Source organism: Electrona antarctica (genome assembly GCF_951216825.1).
Source record: "Electrona antarctica genome assembly, chromosome: 24".
Classification (NCBI taxonomy): domain Eukaryota; kingdom Metazoa; phylum Chordata; class Actinopteri; order Myctophiformes; family Myctophidae; genus Electrona; species Electrona antarctica.
Genome location: NC_136803.1, coordinates 33,462,526 through 33,490,305, shown reverse-complemented (window position 1 = coordinate 33,490,305; position 27,780 = coordinate 33,462,526). Strand labels below are relative to the sequence as shown.

The 27,780-nt window shown below is 42.0% G+C and overlaps 1 protein-coding gene across 1 annotated transcript; it reads right to left on the bottom strand.

The window, feature by feature from the left end:
* Window positions 1–6,262: 6,262 nt before the first annotated feature.
* LOC306917070 (uncharacterized protein) lies at window positions 6,263–22,834 on the bottom strand. Its single transcript, XM_079495194.1, has 5 exons — window positions 22,653–22,834; window positions 12,377–12,521; window positions 10,330–10,428; window positions 9,423–9,656; window positions 6,263–7,969 (listed from the first exon to the last, which is right to left on the bottom strand). The coding sequence occupies exons 2-5, from the start codon at window positions 12,483–12,485 to the stop codon at window positions 6,912–6,914; spliced, it is 1,500 nt and encodes a 499-aa protein (XP_079351320.1). The 5' UTR covers window positions 12,486–12,521; window positions 22,653–22,834; the 3' UTR covers window positions 6,263–6,911.
* Window positions 22,835–27,780: the final 4,946 nt, after the last annotated feature.

Genomic DNA, 27,780 nt, shown 5'->3' with positions numbered 1-27,780 from the left:
TTGTTGTACTTTAATATATTTTGATTAGAAATATTGTTTATGGAATATAATACATCGGGTAAAATTGTCAGGCATGCCCAAATATGGAGTCTATGCAGATGTTGTCAGAACAGGCCAGCTCCATAGTTGGAGATCTAGGGGGTGATCAGGTGTGGTCAATTGGCTAATTTGGGCCCTGTCCAGAGCCCAGCCGGGCAGAGGCCTTTTGTGCTGGTTCTGGACAACCGGCTATCCGACGGACTCGACACCGGGCACTGCACTCCCTGTGGGGGTGTGGAACGTGTGTCAAATTTGAAGTTGTCACAGTTTGTGTCCCTGTTGTATTTTTCATTGTTTTTTAGTTAAGAGTTTTACTTTTCACTTGTGTACCTTTATTTTGTAGTATTGTTTTGTGCCTTCCTGTCTTGCCTCTGTAGTTCTGTACCTGCCTTGTCTAACCTTGTGATTGGTCAGTGTTTTCCACCTGTGTCCTCTTAGACCCCAGCCAATCAACTGTGTCCTCTTAGTCCCCCAGCCAATCACCTGTGTCCTCTTAGACCCCAGCCAATCACTTGTGTCCTCTTAAGGCCTATTCATAGTCTGGATTTTCGGTGGTGAGGTGACCACCGCTCAGGTGGTGAGCTGACCACCGGAGCTGAAATAACGTTGAGCGGTGGTGAGTAAAAACAGAGAGAAGGGCTGGAGCGGTGGCGGTGGTTTGTTCTTCACCGCGGCTCGTGACGCCATGTTGTAGTTCGGTGGTCACCCCACCACCGAAAATCCAGACTATGTATGAGCCTTTAGTCCCCCAGCCAATCCCAGTACTGATGTGTCAGTTGTTCACCTGTGTCTAGTTAGTCCTTGTCTATAAATATGTCCTTGTGTTTTCAGTTCTTAGTTCGTTGGTAAATATAGTCACAGTGTTGTTTAGCTCCTGGTGATTCCTTGTATATTTCTTGCTCCTAGTCATCCCTAGTTTCCTCGAGTTCCCTCGTGTTTGTTCCTGTTCCTCTGGTTGTTGAGGCCGCTAGCCCCTCCTATATTCAGCTAGCCCCTCCTATATTCAGCTATAGAGACACACGGGGACTACAAATTTCACGCCCCCAAATGAGACAGCGGCCCCACTTCTGGTCCGTTTCAACTGTGTACTGCAGCTGCCAATGCAATCCCTATGAGAGGCATCATAAAATACCCTAATTTCACTGGTTCATTACTGAGGCTATAGCGATGTTCTTTTAAAGTGTCCCATATGTTTAATTTGTCCTTTTCAATGTCACATACCTGCCATTTCAATATACATCCTACAATGTACTATAATATACTCCATCAGTTTGTGAAAAGTGCTAGCATTGTCAAGCATCTCAAGTCAAAGTGGTCGCACGGTATATAAGTCATGGATGCATCCCTTGAGGTTTTCAATACCCAGATATATTTGTTGTATTTCGTTTTATATGCTATGTATTTGTTGAAAATGATCTAAACAGCATCTTGCAAGACTATTATTAATACTCATCTGGAGAATTCACTAGGTAGTTGAAAATGTCAGGATGTCACTCCTCCATTTAGCTGGGTTATTTTCCCATGCAACTATTCAGCAAAGTTAATATACAACAAGTCGACAGCGGTAAAACACACCGTAGGAGCTCCGTGGTAGGTAGGACATACATAGTAATCCTGTGACATGTTCAAAATATAGACATGAATAACAAAGTCAGTCGGGATCGGGATGTATATTGAGAATTCCACTCTTCAAAGTCGGCGCTCGTAGCCTCGTAAAGGCAGTGACGTCCCGTTAAAGCGACAGGTTCTCTGTCTGCCGTCAACCCTCTGCTCCGTTAACATTATGGGTAACTCATTCAAGTGGTAAATTAAATGTGAAATACATCCTCTATTGAGAAAACAATATATGTTGACAAAGACACTTCATACATTTGGAAACATATTTTTATTCAAATCAATATAGTCTTCAGTTCATTTCATATTATTTTAAAAGTAGGCTAACTACAGTTGAATTTCAATGGACTTCTATGGGCTGGCCTGCAGTATCCGTGTCAACGGATCAGAAGTGGGGACGCTGTCTCATTTGGGGGCGTGACATTTGTAGTCCCCGTGTGTCTCTATAGTGTAGATTTATAGGGCGCTAGCCCCTCCTATATTCAGCTAGCCCCTCCTATATTCAGTTAGCCCCTCCCATATTCAGCTAGCCCCTCCTATATTCAGCTATAGTGTAGATTTTTGTCCTAACACAAACATTAAACGCCATTGACAATGCATGGAGAATTTACGTCATATGTAGACGAGCAAATCGACATGTATAGGACTTATGAACAAGCAGGCCCGTCTCAGTTCTATAAGTATAGGACTGATGAACAAGCAGGCCCGTCTCAGTTCTATAAGTATAGGACTTATGAACAAGCAGGCCCGTCTCAGTTCTATAAGTATAGGACTTATGAACAAGCAGGCCCCGTCTCAGTTCCGTGCATAAAGTGTGATGTGATGCCTCTTGGAACTATGACTGGTGCAGGCCTTCTGTTGGCATTGTTTCTTTATTGTCTATGTACTGTGTGATTATTTGTTTGCATATGTTTTATGAATATCCTGATGACTGCTGTGCACAAAACAAATTACCGAAAGGACAAATAAAGTATCTATCTACTGTATCTATCTATGTTACGTCATGATGATGTACGATGATATGAGTGCCCCTCACTTCACACGTGTGTGATTTTTTTTTATATATATAAGTGTATATTTGGACGTCTCTAAATGTCCTGATGAATTGAAAATGGTGGACCCTGTTGTAAGTGTAATGCTTTATGGTGTCGTCCACAGTTAACAGTTTTTTTTCCCCGTTTGAAATGTACCCGTTCTGAATACTGTTAAACTGCCGATCGCAACATTCCCGACTTTTGTTTCCATTGTTTAATTTGTCCATTTTGATCACTTTTAAGAGATAACAAATAATTGAAAAACAACAACATGTGTTGTACCTGCCCTTTTTAATTCTTTCTAATTATTTGTTCGGCCCCCCCAAAAAAAGTGTTTATTGTCATGATGTGTCACCATCCGAGTTGTCTTTGTCTGAGGCTTACAGGTCTTTAAATAAATACTTTATGAAACGTCTATGGGGGAAAATTAATGTGAAATTCTCTTCCGGGCCGCAAACAACCGCAAACAACATCCCATCCTCTGTAAAGTCTCACCTCAAACAACATCCCATCCTCTGTAAAGTCTCACCTCAAACAACATCCCATCGTAAGATACAGTATAATTATAACTGTGTATTTTTGCCTCCCTAAAATCTCATAGCCCTGTCACTGACCAACAGGTTACCATATATGGTCATAGCCCTGTCACTGACCAACAGGTTACCATATATGGTCATAGCCCTGTCACTGACCAACAGGTTACCATATATGGGCATAGCCCTTTATTTCGGTTATATGTTAATGCTTCTGTATATGTTTATTCTACAATATGAATGTTTGTGTTTTTATGCTTTATTTTGTTATATAGTTTGACGTTGTGGGATTATTTGTGAGAGCCAATAAATCCACCAGTGAGAAAGAGCTCTGGTTTCATTCTTAGCTGAATAGAGACAGTAAATACAGCTCTGGTTTAATTCTTAGCTCAATAGAGACAGTAAATACAGCTCTGGTTTCATTCTTAGCTGAATAGAGACAGTAAATACAGCTCTGGTTTCATTCTTAGCTGAAGAGAGACAGTAAATACAGCTCTGGTTTCATTCTTAGCTGAAGAGAGACAGTAAATACAGCTCTGGTTTCATTCTTAGCTGAATAGAGACAGTAAATACAGCTCTGGTTTCATTCTTAGCTGAAGAGAGACAGTAAATACAGCTCCTTGGGTAGCTTCAGGATGCTCAGTGACATCATAGAAGGTAGTTGTGTTGCCCCGCCCACATCCATGTTGTTTCTACAGGCAGGTGTTCAGGTGAATTTCACCAGGCTTTAGTGATAGAGTGATAGTGATGAATCCCACACTCCCACAATGGGCTTTCTGGTTTTATTGTTATTATTTTTTACATCATAGTGTCTGAGCAAACAGGCATAGAGTCTATTTTACGTCATGATGATCATGGCTGAGGGAATAGGGGGCTGGAGCACCCCCTCCCCCCAGGCACAGCCCCCCCCCCCCCCCCCCCCCTCCTCCTCCTCGGACAGGAGGGGGAAAATAATACAAATTTTAATCAAAAAAGATTTCTGTTACTAGTCCTAATAAATATGCTGTATCACAGTATCGGTGCCTTATCCTGGTTAGTAGCATGTGTCAGTTTGCTCATGCGTGTGAAAGTAAAAGCCACTTTTCCACGTGAAAATGCGCAAGTGTGTGCTGTACAGTGGCGTGCACAGACATTTAGAGGGGCAGGTGCTCAAGTGAAAAAAGGGCACCTTGTGCAGCGCGTGGAACCGGCCGGTTGCCTTAATAGTGTGAGATTTATAGATTTTTGGGCCTAAATAATATATTAGAAGCTTTTTTATCAAGAATTGATTTTATTAATTTTTTTCAAAAGGGCACATTGCCAAAAGGGCAGGGGGTGCTAGAGCACCCCCTAGTGTCTATCTGTGCACGCCACTGGTGCTGTAAACTCCTACTGTAAATATCGTCCCGTGGCCATGATGATGATGTATGATGATAAGAGCGCCGCTCACTTCACACGGGTGTGATTTAAAAAATAATAATAATATCCACATTTTCCAGTTCGGTCTCTATCCTTTATAGCTCTGGATATACGCCTTGCACACATTAAACAGGAAGTAGTAGTATTCAGATCAGATCAGTGCAGTACAGACTGAACGAGACACTGAATGTAAACTGATGTGTGACCTAAATCTGTTTCACAGGTAAGAGCTGCTATAATGACCAAAGAGTACATTTCCAAGTGGTATGTGCATGAATGGGGATCTGAATGGGCAGATGGGGCAGAGATGAGTTCAGTATGAGATGAGTGTTTTATGATGAGTGGGTTGTGATTATCTTGGTGTTTAGCATTGCAGTGGCACTAACTGGCAGGCTAACACTGCAACACAACAGTTGATTAAGTTTGGACTGTGATATTTCTAGTCAGTCAACGAACATAAGAAGTGCTATTTACTAAGATTGCTGCTGAATCTGTGTTATGTAGCCTACTGTATGTTAAACTGAAGGTTTTGGCACTTAAGGTAATATGTTTAAGGTAATATGTTTATTGCAACAGTGTTTATTGAAAATACTGTGTTCAACGTTTTTGTGTATAACTTTAAATTGGTGCATTTATGCAGAGAAAGAGTATTGTACTTTTAAGGTTATATGGTATTGATATCTACTGTATATGGACTGTATTACTAAAACAAGTAGTAGTATTCAGATCAGATCAGTGCAGTACAGACTGAATGAGACACTGAATGTAAACTGATGTGTGACCTAAATCTGTTTCACAGATTCCCCTATCCTGAGAAACTAAAATAAATGTGTTGCACCAGAGTGAGGATTCTTCTTCATTGCTTCTGTGTAACACACACGTTCGTGCTTTACTTCTTGGCGTCCTTTCACATACAGAAGCATAACTGCTACCTTTTTAAACACATTTTAAATCAGATTTTTTTTGTATAGCCTACTGTTTTGAGGAGAAATGCTGCTATTTGTCCAAAAGCTACTATACAAATATATTTCTTAAATATTATTATATATTCCTAAAAGCTTTATACTCATAAGCAATACATAACGACCCAATGTGACATAGCTGTTTTTATTATATTATATAGTATTATATTTTTGACAGTTGCTTTGGCAATGTTAATATTTTTCACATGCCAATACAGCGCCTTAGAATTGAATCACTTGCGTCGCCTTGCAACTACAAGCGTCACAATGTGCTGACCTGCGACGGGACATATCACACCAGTGCGACAACGTTAACCCATTTAGACCTGAGGAGGATTTTCTTTTAAAAGGCTTCTGAATTCTAACAGTTTTCTGAAAAACCCATGTTTCTATGTCAGTGGTTCTCAACCTTTCCATGTCAAGGTCCCCTGGAATTATCTGTATTTGGCCACAGACCCCAATCTGAAAATATGTTGTTCCAGGGACCTCCCAGAAGCAAAGATTTGAGTTAAAAACGCTCTGAAAGAATATATAATCAAAGATTTGCACCCACATTTTCACGATTTAAAAAATATAGCAGATCTACAAGCTCGTAGTGCGGCACTCGATGCTGCCCTATGAGCTTGTAGATCTGCTATTTTTCAATAGCTAAAGCATAATGCTTAAAACACCAAAAGGGGTTCCCGTTCAGAATGGGCTTGGCCAATAAGATGGCGAATGTTCGATGCTAATAGGTAGCTAGTAGCCAAAAACCTCTGCGCGTCCCCGTATCATGGAGGAATAACATCAAGGAGGCGCCTCCTAGCAGACAGGGGATTTCCCAAATCCCTCAAATCACTGAATATAGCTTTAAATGACGATGATAGTTCGAATCGTAACTGTGATGCATATGTGGCTTTGTGTATGGTCCAAATGTACATTATAAGATGTAGCAGACACCCCTGATCTACACAAACCCAGCAGCTTGTGAGAACTTTACTGCACCATCATTTACTGCATATCAATGAACATCATCATTGCATGAATGTTAATGCATATGACTTGTTAAATACTGACAAATGTGGACACACACTAATGCTCATGTTGTACTACCAGTAACCTATGAGCTGGAGGGAATAATGCAAGATAAAATAAAAATGAAATTACATCATGTTGAATAGAAAATAACATCCATGATACACAATATAGAAATTAAACTCCATCACAAGAAACTATTAATGGTTATTGTATTGTCATGTTGATATTGTCAGATTACACATGTAATTCCTCTGCTTTTGCATAAATAATCCTGGATTAGACTGACTGATCATTATGTCTTAAACTAAAGGCTTTTAGCCTGTATGAGTCTTCATGTGTTTTTTTAGATGACCCACCTGAATAAAGCCTTTACCACATACTGTACAAGAGAATGGCTTTTCACCTGTATGAATCATCATGTGTGTTTTTAGATTACCCGCCTGAGTAAAGCATGTACCACATTCTGTACAAGAGAATGGCTTTTCACCTGTATGAATCATCATGTGTCTTTTTAGATGACTTGTGTTAACACAGCCTTTACCACATACTGTACAAGCGAATGGCTTTTCACCTGTATGAATCAGCATGTGTGTTTTTAGATTACTCCCCTGAGTAAAGCCTGTATCACAAACTGTACAAGAGAATGGCTTTTCGCCTGTATGAATCCTCATGTGATTTTTTAGACTACTAGTGTTAACACAGCCTTTACCACATACTGTACAAGAGAATGGCTTTTCACCTGTATGAATCATCATGTGTGTTTTTAGATTAACCGCCTGAGTAAAGCATGTACCACATTCTGTACAAGAGAATGGCCTTTCACCTGTATGAATCCTCATGTGTAATTGTAAAGTCCACTTTAGATTAAACATTTCTCCACATTCTGTACAATTAAAACTTTTCTTCCCTGTGTGACTCCTCATGGAGTCAGTTTGTTTCGATGATTTCAGGTCCTTGGACAGCTTGTGCTGTCCTCCCACATTTTGTGATTGCAGTGTGTTTAAAGCTGAGTGATCTCCCCTAGTCTCCTCCCACTCATCACTGTCTTCAGTGTCACATTCAGAACAGTGTGAAGAGAGGAGCTGGTTGTCACTAGTTGGTTGTGATGTTCCACAGTCCTCTACATCAGCTTGTGTTTTCATGTGTTCGGTTGAGGTGCCGGCTACAGGCTCTGTCTCTCTGTTTTCATCATCTTCTGCACTTTTCACTGCTAGTAATGTCAACGCTGCTCCACCAGCCTCTTCTGGTCTTTGAAGTAAGTCCTCTTGTTCCTCTTTCATCTCTGGAGCTTGTGGTTCCTCCTGGACCAGACAGGAGCTCCTCTCCTCTTCAGGTGGAACCTCCTCTTTACACACAGGAACATGCAGAAAGTCTACAAAAACCAAATACAATGTGTTATGACCCTTATGGTCTAGGAGCAAAGGCCCTGCAAAATATTCAAAAAGAAGGACAGATTAGGAACCAGATTAGCTTGTAGAGTGGCTATTTTCGGTGCGGGACCCCGTGATATGACAAAGGATATATTTGGCTTTGGCTTATTTTGTCTTATGGCAGCGTTGCTCGCTGAAAGTATCTGACCTACAAGCAAGCTCACAGTGCATTGTGATGAGACACGCTGTGGACTTTATCTTTCGGCAGAGTGACACTGTCGTCAGAACTTCTTCAGTACCGTCATGACGAGGTAAGGCAACAAAGGTGTAAGAACGAGACGCCATATTATCGATTGTAGCATATTTGTCATTTACACTTAAATGCCTCATTTTGAATGATGTTGATATGGCGCTGCACTAGTATAGCCTTTGTGTTATTGACATGTTTGTGGTCTGGCGGCTGGGGTTTTGTGAGGCGTGTTACCTTGCATGACTTGGATGTTTCCACAAACACTGCTTGCAAATTATGACTCATTAATTCACACCTGATTGCGTTCATTTAAGTAGCCTATTACACCCGGGGTGAGCATGTTTTTTAGGGGCTTGCGTTCTTGTATTCTTGTTATCGGACCCTACAAACTCTCCTGTGTGCTCAGATCAGCCAACGCAGGGAAGCGCGAAGTACATTCACTATTAACGCCGGGACAACTCACAAAATTGAACCATATAGCCTGCAACTCACTGTATATATTTATATATTATATTTTTTGTACTTGATTGGGTTTCGACTATAGTGCAATTAGAAAAGCCTCCTGTAGATAGGTGCTGAAAAATAGCACTCGTGCAATATACACTTTAAGCAATAATAATCTGGTTCGTCTAATCATGTGATTGTGATGTCCATGTCAAATTAACGAACAGAACATAACAGCAATTCCTACATTGCAGCTAATTGCAATGTGTTGTGAGCTTGTGGATTGACTATTTCAGGCAACCTTTCCCCCCACAATATACTGTAGGTATACTAGGGTTCAAATGGTTAAACCTCAAATGAAGAAGCTGATTAAAAGCCAGTCAGAGATCTGTCATCTTACACAGTTCAGACTCACAGAGCCATTTCTAGACACCTCGTCTCCTACAGAGACACCATGAAAATCTGTTTGAGACCTACTTACTGTAAAGAAAATCACATGGTGAACTTAGATTGTCAAGTTTACTTTCTCATTGCATTTGTGCAAAATATGATGTTGCTTTTGTTTATGGTAATAAGAAAATAATCTTTCTAAATTAAATTTGAGAGATATTCCAATGATGGATTTTCATATTGGCATATTATCAGTGTCCTGATATGTTTTGCCATTGTTATTGTAGTGAAAATAACTTTAAATAAGACATTGTGGCAGCCCGACAGAACAGAAAATAGGAGGAGAAAAAGGAAGAGCAAATTAAACTTACTGAGGTGTTGGTGGTCTTCAGGTTCCTGTTTAATAGAAATGTCTTCAGGTTCCTGTTTAATAGAAACGTCTTCATGTTCCTGTTTAATAGAAATGTCTTCAGGTTCCTGTTTAATAGAAATGTCTTCAGGTTCCTGTTTAATAGAAACGTCTTCAGGTTCCTGTTTAATAGAAACGTCCGTGGCTGAGTCTGGAGAGTTCATCTTCACCTGCAGTCTGGACTCCACACACTGGTCTGAAATGCAGCAAGTGAATAAGGAATTGAATAACCGGAGACCTAGTGGAGAATACTAATAACAATAATAATATTATTGTTATTAGTATTCTCCACTAGGTCTCCAGTAACCTCGCCTCACCAGGCTTTCCACCACCTCGGAGGAAAGCCTGGTCTCCGTTTCAAAAATCTGTATGATCCGGTCGGGAGCGGATGATATTGTTACGTCATGTAAAGTCAGGAACAATCAAACGGAACTTCCTTTTCCCTCAAACCGGAAGAATAACAATAAAAGCTCTCGTAGCCTGCAGCTTTTATTGCGAAAAATCGGTTTGAGGGAAAAGGAAGTTGCCACCCCGTTGTCGACTACAAAAGAATACTACAACATGACGTAACAATATCATCCGCCCCCGACAGGATCATATACCCTAAATGAAATGGTGCACAGGCTAGGTCTCCAGTGAGAATAAAACTGGCCTGCCATCCACTCCCATGTTAGAGAAATTTCTAGAACACTCATATTGGAACACCCCCTTCCTGTATCGTTCCACTTCACCCGAGACCACCATTCAATTTTCAATGGACTTTAACTATTGAACTGATGGGTGGATTTACAAGCAGTTTCGGTTGCAGCAACAGCTGTTGTTATGTGACAATGAACAACACCTTGAAGCTGGAAAAGAGAGAGACTTACTGAGGTCTGGCTGCTCTTCAGGTTCCTCCTGTTTCACTGAAACAGGTCTGGCTGGGTCTGGAGAATTCATCTGAGCCTGCTGTCTGGACTTCTCAGAGTCTGGAAAGAAACCATTGAAATCCCAGAGGAGTTTAGGATTAACTAAGACCAGAAACTCCTCTGAGCTTAATATTAATAACATAATTTATTTTTGTCGTGGATGTGCGTAATGTATATTTATAAATCTGATCCGGTTCATTTCCGCAGGGGCGTAACTAGCGTGACGCAGACAAAGCAACCGCGTTGGGGCTCAGTAGCAAGGGGGGCGACACACGGCCGCCCAACCGTAAAATAAAATTATAAATACATACAGAGATGCAATAACAGTTGAGTTGACCAACGTTTGGCGGAGCCTGATGGTGGCTGCTGCTAGCACACAGCCACACACCATAGGCACACACGTGCCTCGCCTCCCAATTACAACAGCTCTGGTGGAGAATAACATGAAGTCAGAAGTGGCGAGTGTGCAGTGGGCTCTCCCGAGTCCAGACTGGATGCTGCTGCTCTGTTCACAAATCCAAACTACTGTACAGTGCCCCGCTGTTTATAAACCAAAACGCAGACCGCGCAAGGGAGGGTGGTGTCTGGTTAGGGCTGACCCAAAAAAATCGATTAATCGACATTCGATCGATACGCACGGGAGTCGATCTTGAAAAAAAAAATCGAATAGTCATTTTAAAAAAAGCGGCTCCTTTTCGTCCGCGAGCCGGCCCATTTGGTCCGCGAGCCATGCTCACGCCTCGCAGAGCTTCCTCCGTCCTCACGTGTTAATTAACAAGGAAGTCAACAATTGCAGCTACAGTCATTGCCACCACGACCACTGTGGTGGAAAAATTATGTGCCACGTTATGCAAAGTTGGCACCTATATAGCGAAGAGGATTCTATCCATCCCTGATTCCCTGCCACTATACAACCCATTCGGAGCGCATCTTCTCCAAAGTGGGATTTATTGTCTCTTTTCTGCACTAATATAAGTACGGTAACTAACTATAATATTGCACTCTCAGAGACAGAGCCGCTGTTTAGGTTGTGCGAACGGTGCGGCTGCACATGGGCCTCGCGGAGTCGGCATTTTTTTATTCTTTGAAATGGAATGGCTTTACGTCTCTCTCTCTCTCTCAAAGCAATTCTCTCTCTCTCTCTCTCTCTCTCTCTCTCAACTACCAGTATTTCATTACATACTTCCATTTTGCACCAATATTATACTGCCATGTCTTAATACAGTGTTGCTTTTTACAAATAAAATAAGCAAATTAAGAAGGTTGATCACAAAGTTAGTGTGGTAGACTATAGGCTACTTTGATGGGAATGCGACGTGATTAAGAACACCTGCCTGGGTGCTGTGCGAACAGTGAATAATTATATAGTTTCTTACCTCGTGGCTCGTGCTGGTTTGAAGAAAGAAGAATTATAGGCCTAATCCAATAATTATAATCCAAGGTTTGTTTGTCTGGAGAATGGAGATCCAACACTATGTCATATTATTAAAGTAAGTAAACTTTAAGAGCTGGTCAGTGAGAAGCTGCTCCGCTCTGCTAATTGATCTGACCTATAAACATCCGATCGTTGTTTTATTTATTTTAAGCCTAATTCATTGTGCGTCACTGCTCGCCTTTTGTTTCGAAGCGTTGATCTTCAAAAGCGTGATCGAAGGTCAGCCCTATGTCTGGTGCTGACCAGCGTGCGTGGGGGCCTACTGATGTCTAGTTACGCTACTGCATTTCCAGTTGTATCTGTCGCTTAGCAACCTAAAGCCATTGATACGTTTGCGAAGAGCGCCATCTATGGTAAACCACTGAAAAGAACATTGAATGTAAAGCACCGTCTTTGGCAGTTCTGCATAAATAAAAATAGCCGTTGTTGGCAGTCAATGTTTGTGCAGCCACCCAAATGTAAAATAGACGTGGGCCGTGAGAGATTTCGGCAGATTGTCGCTATGGAAGCGATTAAATGTGCAATAGCTCATGGCTCACATGTTTAACTAGCTGTAAATAAAACGGTACATACCCATCCTGTACAACTTTACTACGGGTTGCAGCTTTGCATCAAACAGTCCATGTCGCTGGTCCATCTCCCGCTGTTCCTCTGACCGTGCTGAATATATTTTGGAGGCCATCTCTCCTGATGGCGTGAGATCTCCTCCTGTGGTGCTCTGTGGAAATCACCAACAGAAAATAATGTTTTAGTTCAATTCATCATCATGAAAATAAGAAGGACAATGGTAAATAAATAAGGCCACACATTCATTCGGCAAACTAAAGGCTCGCTTCTGCCTCAATTAAAATGGCTGCTTAGGGACAATTTGATATTTTAACCCTTAGAAGATGAAAGACGCCAATTGGCGTCTTCATCAGAATTCCGTAAATGATCAATGACGCCAATTGGCGTCTTCACAGTTTTTGATGAATCTAAACATATTAATATGCTCCGAAGCGCTGTTTAAATTCCTGAGCTTATATTCCAACTACATTACCCAGAAAACCCGTGTCACGTGACACACGTGTACGTGTTGCCATTGGAAGCTGGTCCCACCCCCTGTAAACAGTGGGGGCAGAGGGAGTCTTCATAGTTTTCATTGTTTTGCCTGTTTGCCGTCTCGCCCGAGCGATTTTCTAGCAGAAAAAGTTGAAAGCAGTACTATTTATTTGAGCGAGTTTTGTGGTAGTAGTATTGATCCATACGCGTCCCAGTCGCCTTCTCCAGGCGGAGTAGCCCTGGTCCAGTGCTTACAGCGAGACTCGCTGCTCCCTCCCTCCTTTTTTCATTGTCTCCCCATCGTCGTCCGATGAGCTATACCGGGAAACCATTGAAGAAGACGATCAACCCGGAATGTTTTGAGGTAATCTTATTGTAGAAAATGCCCTTCTATAGTGATCAGAAATCATAAGATGATCGCTACAAATAGATGCTTGGATAATTACTACTACTAGTCAGATCATGACGCCAGAATGACTCACCACGATGGCCCCCAGCCATTAGCCAGCACCGAAGGTGCTGGCTAATGGTGTTGGTCGGTGCATTGGTGCTGGCTAAGGGCTGGAGGGGTTGGTTGGTGCAGTACAAATGTATCGTAGCAGGCATGCACGCATGGCAGTACAAGTATTTTATATTGTAGCGTGCCTTATAGGCGATCTGATCTTTAGAGTAATGTTCGCTCCTTTTATTTACTGTCTACAAAGACGGAGAACAAACATGCATCGTTTACTGAAGCAACGCGTGGTTATGATGACGTTGCTACAAGGATCGGAGGGGGGACGGGGAGTGAAGCTAACAGTAGCGTATTATATAAGATCTGTATGACGTTTCATTGACGTCTGAGCTTGCATGATAATTGCATTCATTGTATATTGTATACAATCATGATTGTACATTGTTTAGTGTGTCTCCGTGTGATGATGATGATGACGATGATGTCAGATAGCCTACGTCCCCCCCCCCCCCCCCCAACTGGCTATTGGCCGGGCTGACTACAGCTAAATGTTTATTTTTATATATTTAGAACTGGCATCGGAGGAGGAGGATGATGATGATGATGATGATGAAGACGAAGAGTCAAGACTGCGATGGAGTTCTCCGACACTGAACCGGATGCATTCATTCATTTCAGTTGTTGTTTTTTTTTAAATTTAGCCTACACACACACACACACACCGTCAAGAACAACTGGAATGCAGTGGTTTGGGGACACTGGGGAGTTTGGGGACAACTGTTTTGTATGTAGGCCTATTTATTTTCTGTAATATTTATTATAATTGTATTATGTTAGTAGTCATAAAAAATAAAAGACAAGCTTTTACAATGAGTTAGACCTGTCATGGCTATTTTGTTCACTAGTCTGAGGTTTATGGTTTGACTAAGCGAGTTTCAACTGTGATTTACTCTGTAACGGTAGATGGTAAGAACCCAATTTTTTTGTTATAATACAGTATACATTCAAGTCTATATTTTGATACATATCATGGGCACAAAGTCATATCAAAACAATGTCCTTGGATGAGTTTTTTATCAAAACTGTTTCTTCACAACAGGTTTTTGAGATACATGCATGAATAGACACGGTACTGGTAAGACTATGTAAACATGGTATATATCAAAATGTGCGTTAGAATGTCTAATTTTACCCCAAAAAAGAATTGAGTTTATATGATGTTCCATTTCAGAGCTAGGGGGACTTTTAGCTGGATAGGTCAGATTGATCATGACTGACCATGCTATTTATATATGGCAAAATATCTACAGTGGTACATGTGAGAAACTTTTTATTTTATTTTAATTGAACTAGACAACTCACCCTTTAAAATGAGATATTGCATGGCTATGTACGCCCAGCAGAAAAAAAGTTATTTAGAAAATAAAACTTCAACCGGTCATAACTTTTTTTGTTGTCCTAGAAACACTACCCAGTGTAAATGCAGGCTCTTTTAAATGGCTTCCAACACCACAACTAAACATTTTATCAACTCAGTTCATTTTTTTCCTGGAAGCAGACAAGGATAGTCTAAGAAGGATAAGACGCGAAGACCGTACGGGCGACGCCATGTTGCTTTGGAAGGAAAGAAACATGCGCAGTTGAGACCAAGGAAGCTGAACGCGGAAGTGTTGGCTGCATATAGCCCATTGCGCATGTTTCTTTCCTTCCAAAGCAACATGGCGTCGCCCGTACGGTCTTCGCGTCTTATCCTTCTTAGACTATCCTTGGAAGCAGACAAGCCAAGCTTTCTCTGAAGGTCTTTCGTTGTCACACATTCACAACAGAGAATTTTCAATAAATCATTCAAAAACGCCATTCTGCCATAGAGAAGTCTAAAAACTATATAGAAATCCATGAAACTCTCAAAGAGTTAAAGAACGTGCCCACTGGACCGAAAGTGAAAACATTGACCAAAAATAGCAAATCTACAAGCTCGGGTCAAGTTGTGACGTGTTGTGAGCTTGTAGATCGGCTATTTTAGGTTTGGGAGTCCATATATTAGGTTTGGTGGTCCAAGTATAGGGTTTAGTGGTTAAACTGAAGTGACATTGATACATTCCAAATATTAAAGTATTCTGCAGCACCACTGGACTTGTGTCACGGCACCACACTGGACTAGTCACTGTAGGTTCATAATTCATATTTTTCATTCAATACGTACACATGTTTCATTAAATAAAATAAACAATTGACCAGCCTCTAAGCTGCATCTGCGCGTGCACGTGATGTCGTTAAAACATAGCAGCTCCCGTTGTTAAGTGAGTGGTGCAACTCCGTGTGGGGGTCCACGGAAGTTCCTGGCCCCCAGGAACGCGGCCAGGGTGCCGGCCCGGTTCCGGCGAGCCGCCCCGCATCCAAAACGGTCGAGAAATGACAGTTACCATGTAAGGGTCCCTGGGGGGTCCCCGGAACATCCAGACCCCCAGGAACTTACTGTAGCCGAGTGATACTCAAACTCTGGCCCGCGGGCCACTTCTGGCCCGCGGCGCAATTTTGACTGGCCCACCAATCCAATGTGCTTAATGTCCTGATTGTCACGTATCCAACACACTTTAAACTGAGCAAATTGGACCTCCCGTTCCAGAGATAATGGCCAAAACGTCTTGGCCATTTCTTGGCCTTTCTCTAGAAAGACTGCTGTATCGATACAGTAGCACCATGAAATATCTGGGTTGACAAACACGCCTCTGTTTAACGTTGGGAGCGTTCGGAAATACCGCACCGGAGTGCGGCTGCGCAACAGTGACACTTGGTTGTGAAAACAAACCAAAAGCTATTTTTGTGCTCGGACACAGCCAGCCAGGGACAGACCCAGGGACCCAGATAGCTGTCTAAAATCAACAGCACACCACTGTTTGCACTTTGAACCTCGTTGCTTTATAGCAAATATGCAAAGCCATGTTGACGACGTGCCATTCACAGGCATGTCCATTATGTGGCGCGACCCTCCCATAGACATGCAAATGCAACGCCTTTGTGTTCAAGGAGAGCCAGGGGGTGGGGTTCAGTGGGAGAAGGTGACTGGTGAAGGTATTTAATTTGATGCGTGCTCAGCCGTTTCGCCAGTGAGTGTACATTAGGGGTGCAGCGGTTCTCGGTTTAAAACCGAACCGTTCGGTACAGCATACACGATTCAATACGCTCTAATGAACCGCGCTATTTCGGTTTGCATTAATTAATTTCTTACAGCTGGAGCGGAGCGCACAGACTCACAGGCAGACAACAGGCTGCTGTGCTGCAGAAAGAAACCCCCGCCCCACGAGTAAACTAATATCCAATCACTGTCGAGCTCCCAACCCCCCCCCCCCCCCCCCCCCACACACACACACTGCCCGTGTGTAACCTGAGCCGACAACTCAGAGAGCTGAGCTGAGAAAAAAAAGGAGAAACAAAAAAGCCATGGCGAGCGGAGGAGTGGAGCGAGTTAAGTTTGAAGAAGCACCCGCTTCGTTCAAATCTGCGGTGTGGGAGCATTTTGGTTTTGCTGTTGAGTACAGCGACGAGGGAGACAAAAGAGTTGACCGAACTAACACTGTATGCAAGCTTTGTGTGAAGCATGTCCCGTACGCAAATGGGAACACTTCTAACATGGGCGCGCATCTCCAGCGTCGCCACCCAGAGGTAAAGCTCTCTCAGAGCAGACCAGCAGCCCCGCAGGTAACAGTGAGAAAACAACAGTCTATCGGGGATAGTTTCCATAAGCCATACAGCACTGATTCAGAGAGATACAAGAAAATAACCCATGCAATAGGATGTGGATCGCTAAAGATATGCAGCCATTTTCCGTGGTTGAATATGTTGGCTTTCGCCACTTAATGAAAACGGTCGACCCACGTTACATTGTACCCTCCCGTAGTTATTTCTCCACCAAAATAATTCCTGGCATCTATAATAAGGTGCGCGAAGTCATTGAAGAAGATTTGGCTAACACACAAAGCCTTGCACTGACCACAGATGGTTGGACCTCCCGGGCTACAGAAAGTTACCTCACCGTGACGGTCCACTACATGTCGGATTGGGAAATGAAGAGCGCAGTCCTTCAAACTCGCCCCATATATGAAAGCCATACAAGCGCCAACTTGGCCAAAGAAATGGGAAAAGCAGTGACCGAATGGAAGTTGGAACGGCCAAACATAACCATCCCAGTTACCACAGATAATGCATCAAATATAGTGAACGCGATTCATGAAGCCGAGGAACTGGGGCCACATATCGGCTGCTTTGCTCACACCATTAATCTGGCAGCCAAGAAGGCAGTGGCAGGCAACACAGTGTCACGACTCCTTGGGAAGGTAAGGAGAGTTGTATCTTTCTTCCACAAAAGCACCACAGCTGCCGCTGTTCTGACCGAGAAACAACGATTGCTAAATTTGGATAAAAAAAACAAGTTAATCCATGACGTCAGCACTCGTTGGAATTCAACACATGACATGTTAGAACGTTATCTTGAACAGCAGCCTGCCATCTACTCTACATTAATGGACCCGGCTGTGAAGAAGAATGTCACAAAGGACATGGCCATGTTGAATGATGATGAGCAGCTAATTGGAGAACAATTTGTTGAACTACTCAAACCACTCGACTATGACAAATCTCATGAGCAGTGAAACACACCCCACCGTATCAATGATCATCCCTCTGAAAGAAAAGATTCTCAACGCCATGGCTCCAGACCGTGAGCACACACTAGACTCACAGAAGCCCAAGGACACCCCAACAATCAGAGATGCCAAAGCAGGGATTAAACAAGACTTGAATAAAAGGTACAATGACCCTGATCTCCAAAAGTACCTCCAGAAGGCCACAGTCCTGGACCCCAGGTTTAAATCCCTGCCATCCCTAGATGACCCATCCCGTGACAGACTCTACAGGGACCTCATCACAGAGATCCTGGAGAATGAACAGCAGGTATTATTTTTGTTTTTGTGATTGCATATAATTGTATTGTTTTATTATTATGATTATGATTATTATTATTATATGTTGTATTGATGCAAATGCAGAATACATGTCTGTCATGTATTCATGAGATGATAGCTTATTTCAATTGTGGTCCTTTAAATTGAGTCCACAGAAACAGAATGTACATTTATTTAGATTGGCTGTTAGTTATTAATTTATTTAAAGTGTCTTGAGACAACTTGTGATTTGACACATTTAAAAATTGAATTGAATATATATTAAAACATTTGTTATTCTTGCAGAGTCAAGCAGAGCCAGAGGCGAGGCCAACAGGCCCATCCACAGAGGGACGGAATCCATCCTCCCCTCCTCCCCAGAAGAAGACAGCCATGGCAGAGCTATTTGGAGACGTTTTCAAAACACAGAACCAGGTCAAGCCCCTTTCCCAGTTAATTGAGGAGGAAGTCACATCATACAGGTTAGCGGACTGCATCAATGTTGATGGTGATCCTTTTGCCTGGTGGAAGAGCAACGAGAGTAGAGTTCTCATCGGGCCCGAAATTTGAAGCCCGGCACGGCCCGGCCCTAACTGGTTCAGCCCGAAGCTCGGCCCGACCCTAAAGATTTCCATAATGTTAGGCCCGAAGCCCGATGAAGCCCGGGAAAAAAAAAAAAAAAGAACGCCACTTTAATGCATGGCCAGCGCAGCGGCGTGCGCCGTCAGTGGTTCAGTGTGTGTCTGTGTGAGAGTGAGAAAGGAGTTCAATGGACTTATCGCCGAAATAAAGGATTTATGTAGCTCACGTTAGACTGTTAATGTACCATTTCCATATCATTCTAATGGATTCCATTTCCAGTGGTGTTGAGTAGCTCCCCTTAGTTTCCTCTGAAGTGAAGCAGCTATGTCCAAGACCCCAAGTATCGTCCCCGTTGCGTTCGGTGTCCAAAAGAACAAACATAGCCTACAAAGTTTACAAACCATCCACGCACCCGCTCATGGCGTGTCTCGACAGCTTAGAGATCTGTTATTTTAAATCGGGCACATATAACGAGGAGCGCCGCCGCACTGAGGGACGGCGGTTATAATACTAATCATTTTGTAAATCAAATAGCCTGTAGCCTGCAGTGGACTGTAACATTGCGTGGTCATCATACACTACAGAATTATATGGAACGGTTGGTGACTATATGACGTTGATTAGCTGGCCTAATGATTAGGTTATTCATTTCATCGCAGCCAGCTGGGTTTAACGAGATGGCTCAGTGCAACTGTGCAACTGTTTTCGTCATGTTGCAGTCACACGATAGCTGAATCAGATATCGTGTGATAATCCGAATGATTTATAAAACATTTAGCATATGAACTGAAGCTCATTTGGTGCGCCGCAAACCAGAGGCCAGCCAGCGGTATAAACAACCACCCCACCGTTCACTTCTCTCTGCTCATGCCTGCGCACTGTGCGCAGTCAGTAATCCAAGCCCCCTGCCTCCACTCCTCCGTCTTCCTCCTGTCACAATTAAGTGAAGCCCTCTTTATAATAAATACATACTTGTAGGCAGTATAGCCTACACATTACACAAATAACAGAATTGCTATTTTTATTATAATAACATTCTTGAAAAAAGGAGAAAGAGAAAGAAAAAAGAAAAAAATCACGGAAAATCACAGAGCCCGAGGCTCGGCCCGGCCCGACTAATTAGCATAATGTTTTGGGCCCGGCCCGGCCCGAAAATGTCGGGCCGGGTCGGGTCGGGCCGGGTTCGGGCAGAAAATGAGAACTCTAAACGAGAGCAAGTTCCCCCATCTAGCAAAAGTTGCACAACGTCACCTCTGTGTCCCTGGAACCTCTGTTCCAAGTGAGAGAGTGTTCTCCACCGCAGGAGACATTGTTAGTGCATGTCGCTCTCGCCTTCTTCCAGAGAATGTTGACCAGCTTGTCTTCTTAAAGAAGAACCTTACAATTTACTGAATTGAGAACACATTGCTGAGAGATATTATTTGGTTGTAATGTTTTATTTAAATGTTTCTCCTACATTCAGAATACATAGCCATTATACTACTGAAGTACTTTAAAATAGGCTATTTTGTTTGCTGCTGGCCATTTTTTATTTGAATGTTTTCCCTACATCCTGAATGTATATACACTTATACAGTATAGCCTAATGAGCCTATAGTACTACTGAAGCACTTTTAAAATAGGCTATTTTGTTTTATTGCCATTTGCCAAAGCTAATGTGCACCTTTTGTACCTACCTCCTTTTATACTTTATACCACCAGTACAGTAGTCTAATCCAGAGGCACTTTAACAGTTTAAAATGTCTAATGTTTACATTTGAAAAGTGTTTTATATACATATTAGAGTCATCAAGGCTCTCAAAACTGTCATACTTGAATTTGCTTATAAGGAAAATAAAAGAGAATTTTGGAAATAGTAAAACTTCTTGTTCTTTTTATGCAAAACATGTACCGAAATCGAACCGAAACCGTGGCCCCCATACCGAGGTACGAACCGAACCGTGGGGTAACTGAACCGTTGCACTAGTGTACATTACCTCTTAAGGGCACTAATTACACTGCATGTACTGTTGAACGTCTGTTTTCTATTGTGCAAAGAGTAAAAAGTGCACACAAAACTACAATGACAACATCTCGCCTAAATAGTCTGTGTCTCCTAGCGTTTGAGAGACATTTAACTGAAGGTCTGAATAATAATCGCCAATATATAATAATATAATTAAGTAACGCCAGCCAGCGGGTAAATTGAACCACCCCCTTTATCTAGAAAACTAGAAAACTGTGTTGCCATGTGACCTTAAATCTAGTAAGCATCCATCATTTACACCTGGCTGTGAAGTTGGGAAGCACATGGGGAAAGTAGAAAACAATCTTTTGCACAAAAAACTGTTTTTTCTCGGTCAAAGTAAAATGTAGACATCATGTAAAATGACTGTTACGTACCTAGGTCTAGAATGTAATATCATACACGTTGATGATTTGCCAATAGATAGAACCATGTGAATCATTTAGCAAATAAATTGTCTGAAGTAGCTTATTCTAGTCATTGTTTTCTAAAATGGTGGATGTGGGAAAAATTAACCAATGTCTGGGGGTAAATTGAGTCAATGGGATATTCATATATTAAGTCTTTGCTACTCAAATTATACTGAATGACCTTTAATTTTAATGTACACTCATTTAAGAGAAGTTTGCAATATTGTATTAACAATATTGCAAATATAAGGTTAATTGTCTTAATATTGTTTAAATAATAAATAAACAAATAAGACTATTTTCAAAAGGGAAAACTGTTATATTATTATCGATAAGTGAATACATTATCTGTTCAAGTTTAAGTTTTTAACATTAAAATATCATGTGGTTCAACTTACCCCTTACCTAGCCGCAATAATTTGCAACTCTAGATTTTTTTATAATGGGATGAATCTAGAGTTGCAATACCCTCCATTGACTCCCCACTCATCATTTTGCGTTTGCGATCTGCTTGTCTTAAACGACGTTAAACTCACCAACATTGCAGCTGTAGTCCAAGCTTGAATTATTCTCTTTCAATCTGCAAAGCTTGTTTTTCATAAAAATCCACCATAGACATGTTATGAGCTACTTTCTGTCAAGAAGAAGAAATGTTGGAGTTTGGAAGCGCTCGTTTTTATTAAGGGGTCGCGCTGCTGCCTCTTGCATTATGTGCAAATGCGAAACAGATGCATGCAGGGACGTTCAGTGACTTACGACGAGCGCTTCCAAACTCCAGCACTTAGAAAAATAATCACTTGCACAGAATTTCTTGACAGAAAGTAGCTCATAACATGTCTACGGGGGATTTTTATGAAAAACAAGCTTTGCAGATTGAAAGAGAATAATTCAAGCTTGGACTACAGCTGCAATGTTGGTGAGTTTAACGTCGTTTAAGACAAGCAGATCGCAAACGCAAAATGATGAGTGGGGAGTCAATGGAGGGTATTGCAACTCTAGATTCATCCCATTATAAAAAAAATCTAGAGTTGCAAATTGCGGCTACCCCTTACCTGGGGCAAATTGAGCCACATGACCACTTTTTTTTAAAAAGGTCATATTTTCATGGCCCTTTGTCATAGATGCTTACTCATCATTTCAATTGATAGAAGACATCATGAAATATGGGTAGATCATTGGATTTTACTGCCATCTCATTTTGCCTTGCTTCCAGGACAACTTAAGCAAAAAGTGGTTCATCTTACCCTGTTCTCCCCTAACTAGTTAACCAGGGAGAAAGGAGAAAAAAATACCTGTTTTTTACTGGGGTAACTACTGGTTGTTTGACATTTACAAGCAAGCAGAGAAATACGATTGATGTTCCATCTTAAAAGACGAGTCAAAGACAAACGGATGAAGCACAACGTCAATAGTTTACCTGCTGTGTTTCCGTGGTCGAGCTGCTAACAAACGTCCTCCTGCTGCTTAACGACCACACTGTTTTGAAACGACACGTTTTTCCTTTTCTTTGTTTGTTAAAGTGTCAACAGCAGGTCCCCCACTTCCCGAAATGTAAAAGTGTGCATCAAAATGCCACCGCGCAGTCAACACACCGCCATGTTGTTTTCACAACTGCATTGTGGGTAACGGTGTTCTTCTTCTTCTTCTTTTTTTGGATTTCCGGCTGTGTGGACGCCGCGAGGCGTATTACTAAGGTATTACTGCCCTCCACAGGTTGGGAATATAATGTCTCCTTTGGCATCCTCAGTGAATCATTACAGTGCCCACCCGAACTTTCCCCTTACTGATATTTGTCTCCACCAGGCCGAAGGCATGGGGAGAGAGTATGTTTTGCACTCCGTCCGTGTGTGTGTCCGTCCGTCCGTGTGTGTGTGTGTCCGTCCTTCCTTCCGTCCGTCTGTGTACAGCTAATCTGGCATGGGGAGAGAGTATGTTTTGCACTCCGTCCGTGTGTGTGTCCGTCCGTCCGTGTGTGTGTGTGTCCGTCCTTCCTTCCGTCCGTCTGTGTACAGCTAATCTCCGGCACCGCATTTTCCAGAACGGCCTGTTATAGCGCCACCATGAGGCAGCTTTTCACATTTTTACCTAAAACTGCACCGATCTGCGTGAAACGTTGCATGCACACTCCCTAGAGGCCAAGGACAAACCTTTGACCTGCAATTTCCGCATCTGCCTTTTATAGCGCCACCAGGAGGCCGACTTTTGTAAAACACATTTTTTTACATTACTCCTCCAGATTCTGTCCAAAAATCTCACAAATCGTTACACAGTATCTCTATGGTCATGTGCTCAAGTTGGATCTGTCCCATATTTCATATTCCATCCTAATTGGCTATAATTGGCTTTCACAGTTTGCAAGATTGCCCCGTTTTGAACAATAGCCTCAAATCATGAACGCAGCATGCAATTTACGTGAAATCTTTCACACATTTTCTTACTAGGCTGAGGAATATATCCCACCCTTTTCACATTGGCCTGTTATAGCGCCACCAACAGGTTGATTTTTGCAAAACACATTTTTGGAACAAAATGCCTCAAATCATCCAATTTCCATCAAAGGCAAACATGTTTATATTACTCCTAAACATTTTGCCAAACATCTCACACAGTCCTATCCTCCTGGTGGAGACCTGTGCCCAGAAGGGCACTTCTTCTAGTTCGGTTCTATTTTTCAGCCGCATTTGGCTGAGTCAGGGTAAACCCCTCTCTCAATGTGTTGTCCAGTTCTTCAGCACTTATGTCTTCCACATTCAAAAACATCCTTGCTGCTTGCAGCACCATCTTTATGTAACCCCTAGAGGGAGGCAGAGATTAAGTGACAGGGGTATTTAAAGCCTTTCTGAGCAGGCAGGTAGCAGGTCCGAAAGCTGTGGGGCCTCACAACACTGCCGGTAGCGCGTATATAGGGCCCAATAGGCCTATCTCACAGCCCGTTTTTCACGCCCACTTCCGGTAAATAGTGGTGACTTTAACATGGGCATTTACACGTTTTTTTCTCTGGAGAATCTAAGTACATTTTCTAATGTAAAAATGTGACAGACCAATATTATTATGAAGCAAACAAGATGGTAAATCAGGTCGAGCAGATAGAACAAACCTTACCTTGAGAAAACAAAAGTTGTAGACTTCTTAAATAACCTCTGTTAACATGTAGCGTCTATGGAGTGACGTCACGCTATCACCACTAACCCCGAAAGGGGGCGTATTTAGGGGGGCGGGGAAATTCTGTGAGATAGGCTTATTGCCTCCCTCAAACCCTGAGCCCTGAACCCTCATTGACTTTAGTGACGTCGGCTGTAAGTGCTTGAGGGTGAGAGCCTGAGAGGTTGCAAGGGCGCCTCCAAATTGTTGTGAAAGAAATGGGACAGCACTTTGAAGATGAGTCCGCCATTCATGAAACTTTGCATCACTTTATAAAAACTGTCCTTATTCACAGTCAGTGCCTACCTACATGCTTGGCCTATTTATACATGTCTATCACGTCTATTTTGGTATTTAAGCTGATTGTTTTATTATTAGTTTCATAAATACACTTTCCTGTGTGATAGGGGTTGTAATATTCATATATAATAATATTCATTATAAATTACATTTCCATATTCTTTTACTTTGCTCATTAGTCATTTCTCATCATGTTTCTCTTAAAGGACCAAGCAGTTCTGAAAGAACTTGGTCCTTTTTTGAAATTGCTATTTCTTTTCTTCCACCAAAAATAGCAGTTCTGGCTGAACCGTGCAGTCGGTTTTCGCGAAATTTGGAGATATGGTAGAGGGCCATGCCAAACGGTGAGGATGCGAAGCCCACAACCATTGGCCAAAGGGTGGCGCTATATTGAAAATGCAAACTTTGACCACGCATAGCTCATGAACCGTTTGACCGTCGGCAATGAAACCTCAACACACATATGCGTCTCCTCATGCCGAACAAGTTCCGCGCTGTTACTTTTGACCTCTGACCTCTAGATCACCCGCCATTTTGAATTATATGAAAATCAATTAAAATGCATCTCCTCCCAGGATCTTTGATCAAAATGCACGAAAACTTCTACACGTGAACTTTGGACCTATACGGACATGGGAAAGTATAGTAAGTGAAAAAATGAAGGTTTTATGAGCCAATGAAAATTGCTGTTTTGTGAAATTTTGTCTTTACTTTGTTCTGTTGTAGTGCCTGTGGCTTTGCTGACCTCTGCTGGTCTAAAGTGCATCACCTGTCAATCACCTGAGATTGGCTGCCACACCCTTAGTCAGCTGTTCTTGATTAGTTGCAGGCTATATAAGTGGACCTGTGGCCAGCAGCTCATTGTCTCCCAAACACCCAAACTGAACAGTTGTGTTCCCTTTTTGTTGCTGTTATTAGTTAAGTTTCAGATGGGCTGGTTGTAAGTATTCTTGTCAATCAGTCCCTGTTTTGCAATGCAGGATTTTAAATAAATGTGTAATATCTTTGTAAACTTTTGATCTGACTTTGTGTCCTTTTATGTTAGCCCTTGGTTGAGCCAAGTTTAAAGGGCCGTAACAATGCTAGAAACTGATGGAAACATGTATAAAAAAACTTGATCCTGATCAAATCAGGTTCTTTACTCATGAATTGATAGATTATTTGATGTTGTACAACAGTGATTTTGAAACAAAGACTGATTTGGACACCTGGCCTTTCAGTTCAGGTTTTTTGTGTCCTGAGAGGATTCCCTTGCATGGATGGTTCTGGTACCGGATGGTACCCAGACCTGGCGAGCCGACCCGGAACTCTGAACCCCCCCCCTTCACCCACAAATGTGGTAATCTGGTTCTCCAAATTGGAGAAAGAGACTGCTTTCCCTGAACTGAATAGGAACTGAACTGGGACTTTTCAGGTCAACAACTTGAAGTGGGCCACGTTTGTTTTTCATGATTGTTCAAAGCTGTTTCTTTTCTCTGAAGTTTTATAATAATTTTTCAGTTAACCTTTAATCCCTGTTTCAGACTCATTTCATTGGTTTTCACTCATTGAGCTCCTCATCCGAATCTGGTATATTTTCTGGTTTATACGCAGTCAATTCATAAATCTTTATACCCACCTTATCATTAGTTATCCTTGGGCAACTTGCTACAAAAACACTGAATGATTTTGCTTGTTAGCTCTGTAGGTAGAGCTCTTGCCTTTGCAACACAAAGTCATGGGTTCAAATCTGGGCACCGCCAACTCTGTGAGTCTTCAATAACCTGTACCTGCCCCCCCACTATAAAAAAAACGACCCTGTCACAATTCCATGGTCTTTTTCTCAAGTTTAGTCTTCCATGTTTCTTGTGCATATTATTCGTATTGCCTTCCTGCTTGTCTAGTTATTATTGTTGGTCAATGAAAGCCTTCAAAATGTACGCGACATTGTCTTCAGCTAGTCTGCTGAATCCCTACTCCTAATAGCTATATCCACCTCAGAGGACAGTGGTCAAGACGGGCAGTGTCGGTAGGCCAATCAGAGGCAGGCGGGGCGTTACCATGCCTATGCTCGGACGCAAACGAGATTCACGTGTTCAAAATGGACCATTTAAAGATGGCGTCCACCACTATGCCGAAACAAATTAAATAAATATTATACTAATAAAGGTACAAACTTGATTGAATTTCACTTTCACATGAATTCCTGTCCAGGATATCTGAAAACAGATTACACACAAAAGAACCCAGGAAAAGTGTTTCTAGTGTCCTAAACATCATTCAAATAAGATCAGGTGGTGTCAGGGGTGAAGTGGCCCTTTAATTCTAGTGCCTGTTTTATTTCTTAGTCATATAATTCAACATTCTGTTATTGTGTGTTCGTGTAATGGGATGATCAATTAATGAGCAATCCAAAAATATGATGTAACAAATACAAATTTGTATTTGTTAAGGGAAAGGACTGATATTGTCCTTCAAATACGTGAGGTGTCTGTGTTTTTTCGATTACTTTTTTTCATTTATTTTTAATTTTTGAATTGTTTATGGATCCTTGTTCTCCCCATTTCCCCTCCAAAAATATATTAAAAAAATAATCGAACTAACACGGGCACCTCACATATTAGAAAGACAACATGGATCCTGCAGTAACCACACTTATCAGGCAGCCTCTCAGAAGCAAAATAATCTACGTCCTTCTGACTGAGAAACAAATCTTCATAACAAAGATTCAACAATGGTTTTGAGGTTCGTTTTCTGCTCGAGGTGCCTGCCCTGGTTTGTGAACATCATGTGCAATTATGAATTCGATATAGGGTTGTCCCGATCAGATTACGTGATCAGAAATTGGGCCGATCACGTCATTTTCAAATCGGACTGGGAGCAAAGAAAAGATCTGGTGATCTGGACATCCCTAGTTCCATACTCCGTCTCATGTAAGGGACTTCAACCACCCTGCCCTGGACGACGCGGACCACTGCAGTTATTGTCCAAGTGTCCTTGAGAAAGACTCCAAACCCCAAATTGCTCCCAGTGGTTGCCACCATTGGTGTGTGAATGTGTGAGGACACTGGCGTTGACTGTTCGCCGGCACGAGATTTGAACCAAGCGGTGATGCCTGTTGCAAT

Bases quoted from the DNA above. Each gene is read 5' to 3' on its own strand.
- LOC306917070 (XM_079495194.1), bottom strand. From the start codon at position 12,485: ATGGCCTCCAAAATATATTCAGCACGGTCAGAGGAACAGCGGGAGATG. The intron at 9,657-10,329 runs GTAAGTCTCTCT...GCTGCATTTCAG, and splicing joins TGAAGAGCAGCCAGACCTCA to ACCAGTGTGTGGAGTCCAGA. The intron at 7,970-9,422 runs GTAAGTTTAATT...TGGTTTTTGTAG, and splicing joins TGAAGACCACCAACACCTCA to ACTTTCTGCATGTTCCTGTG.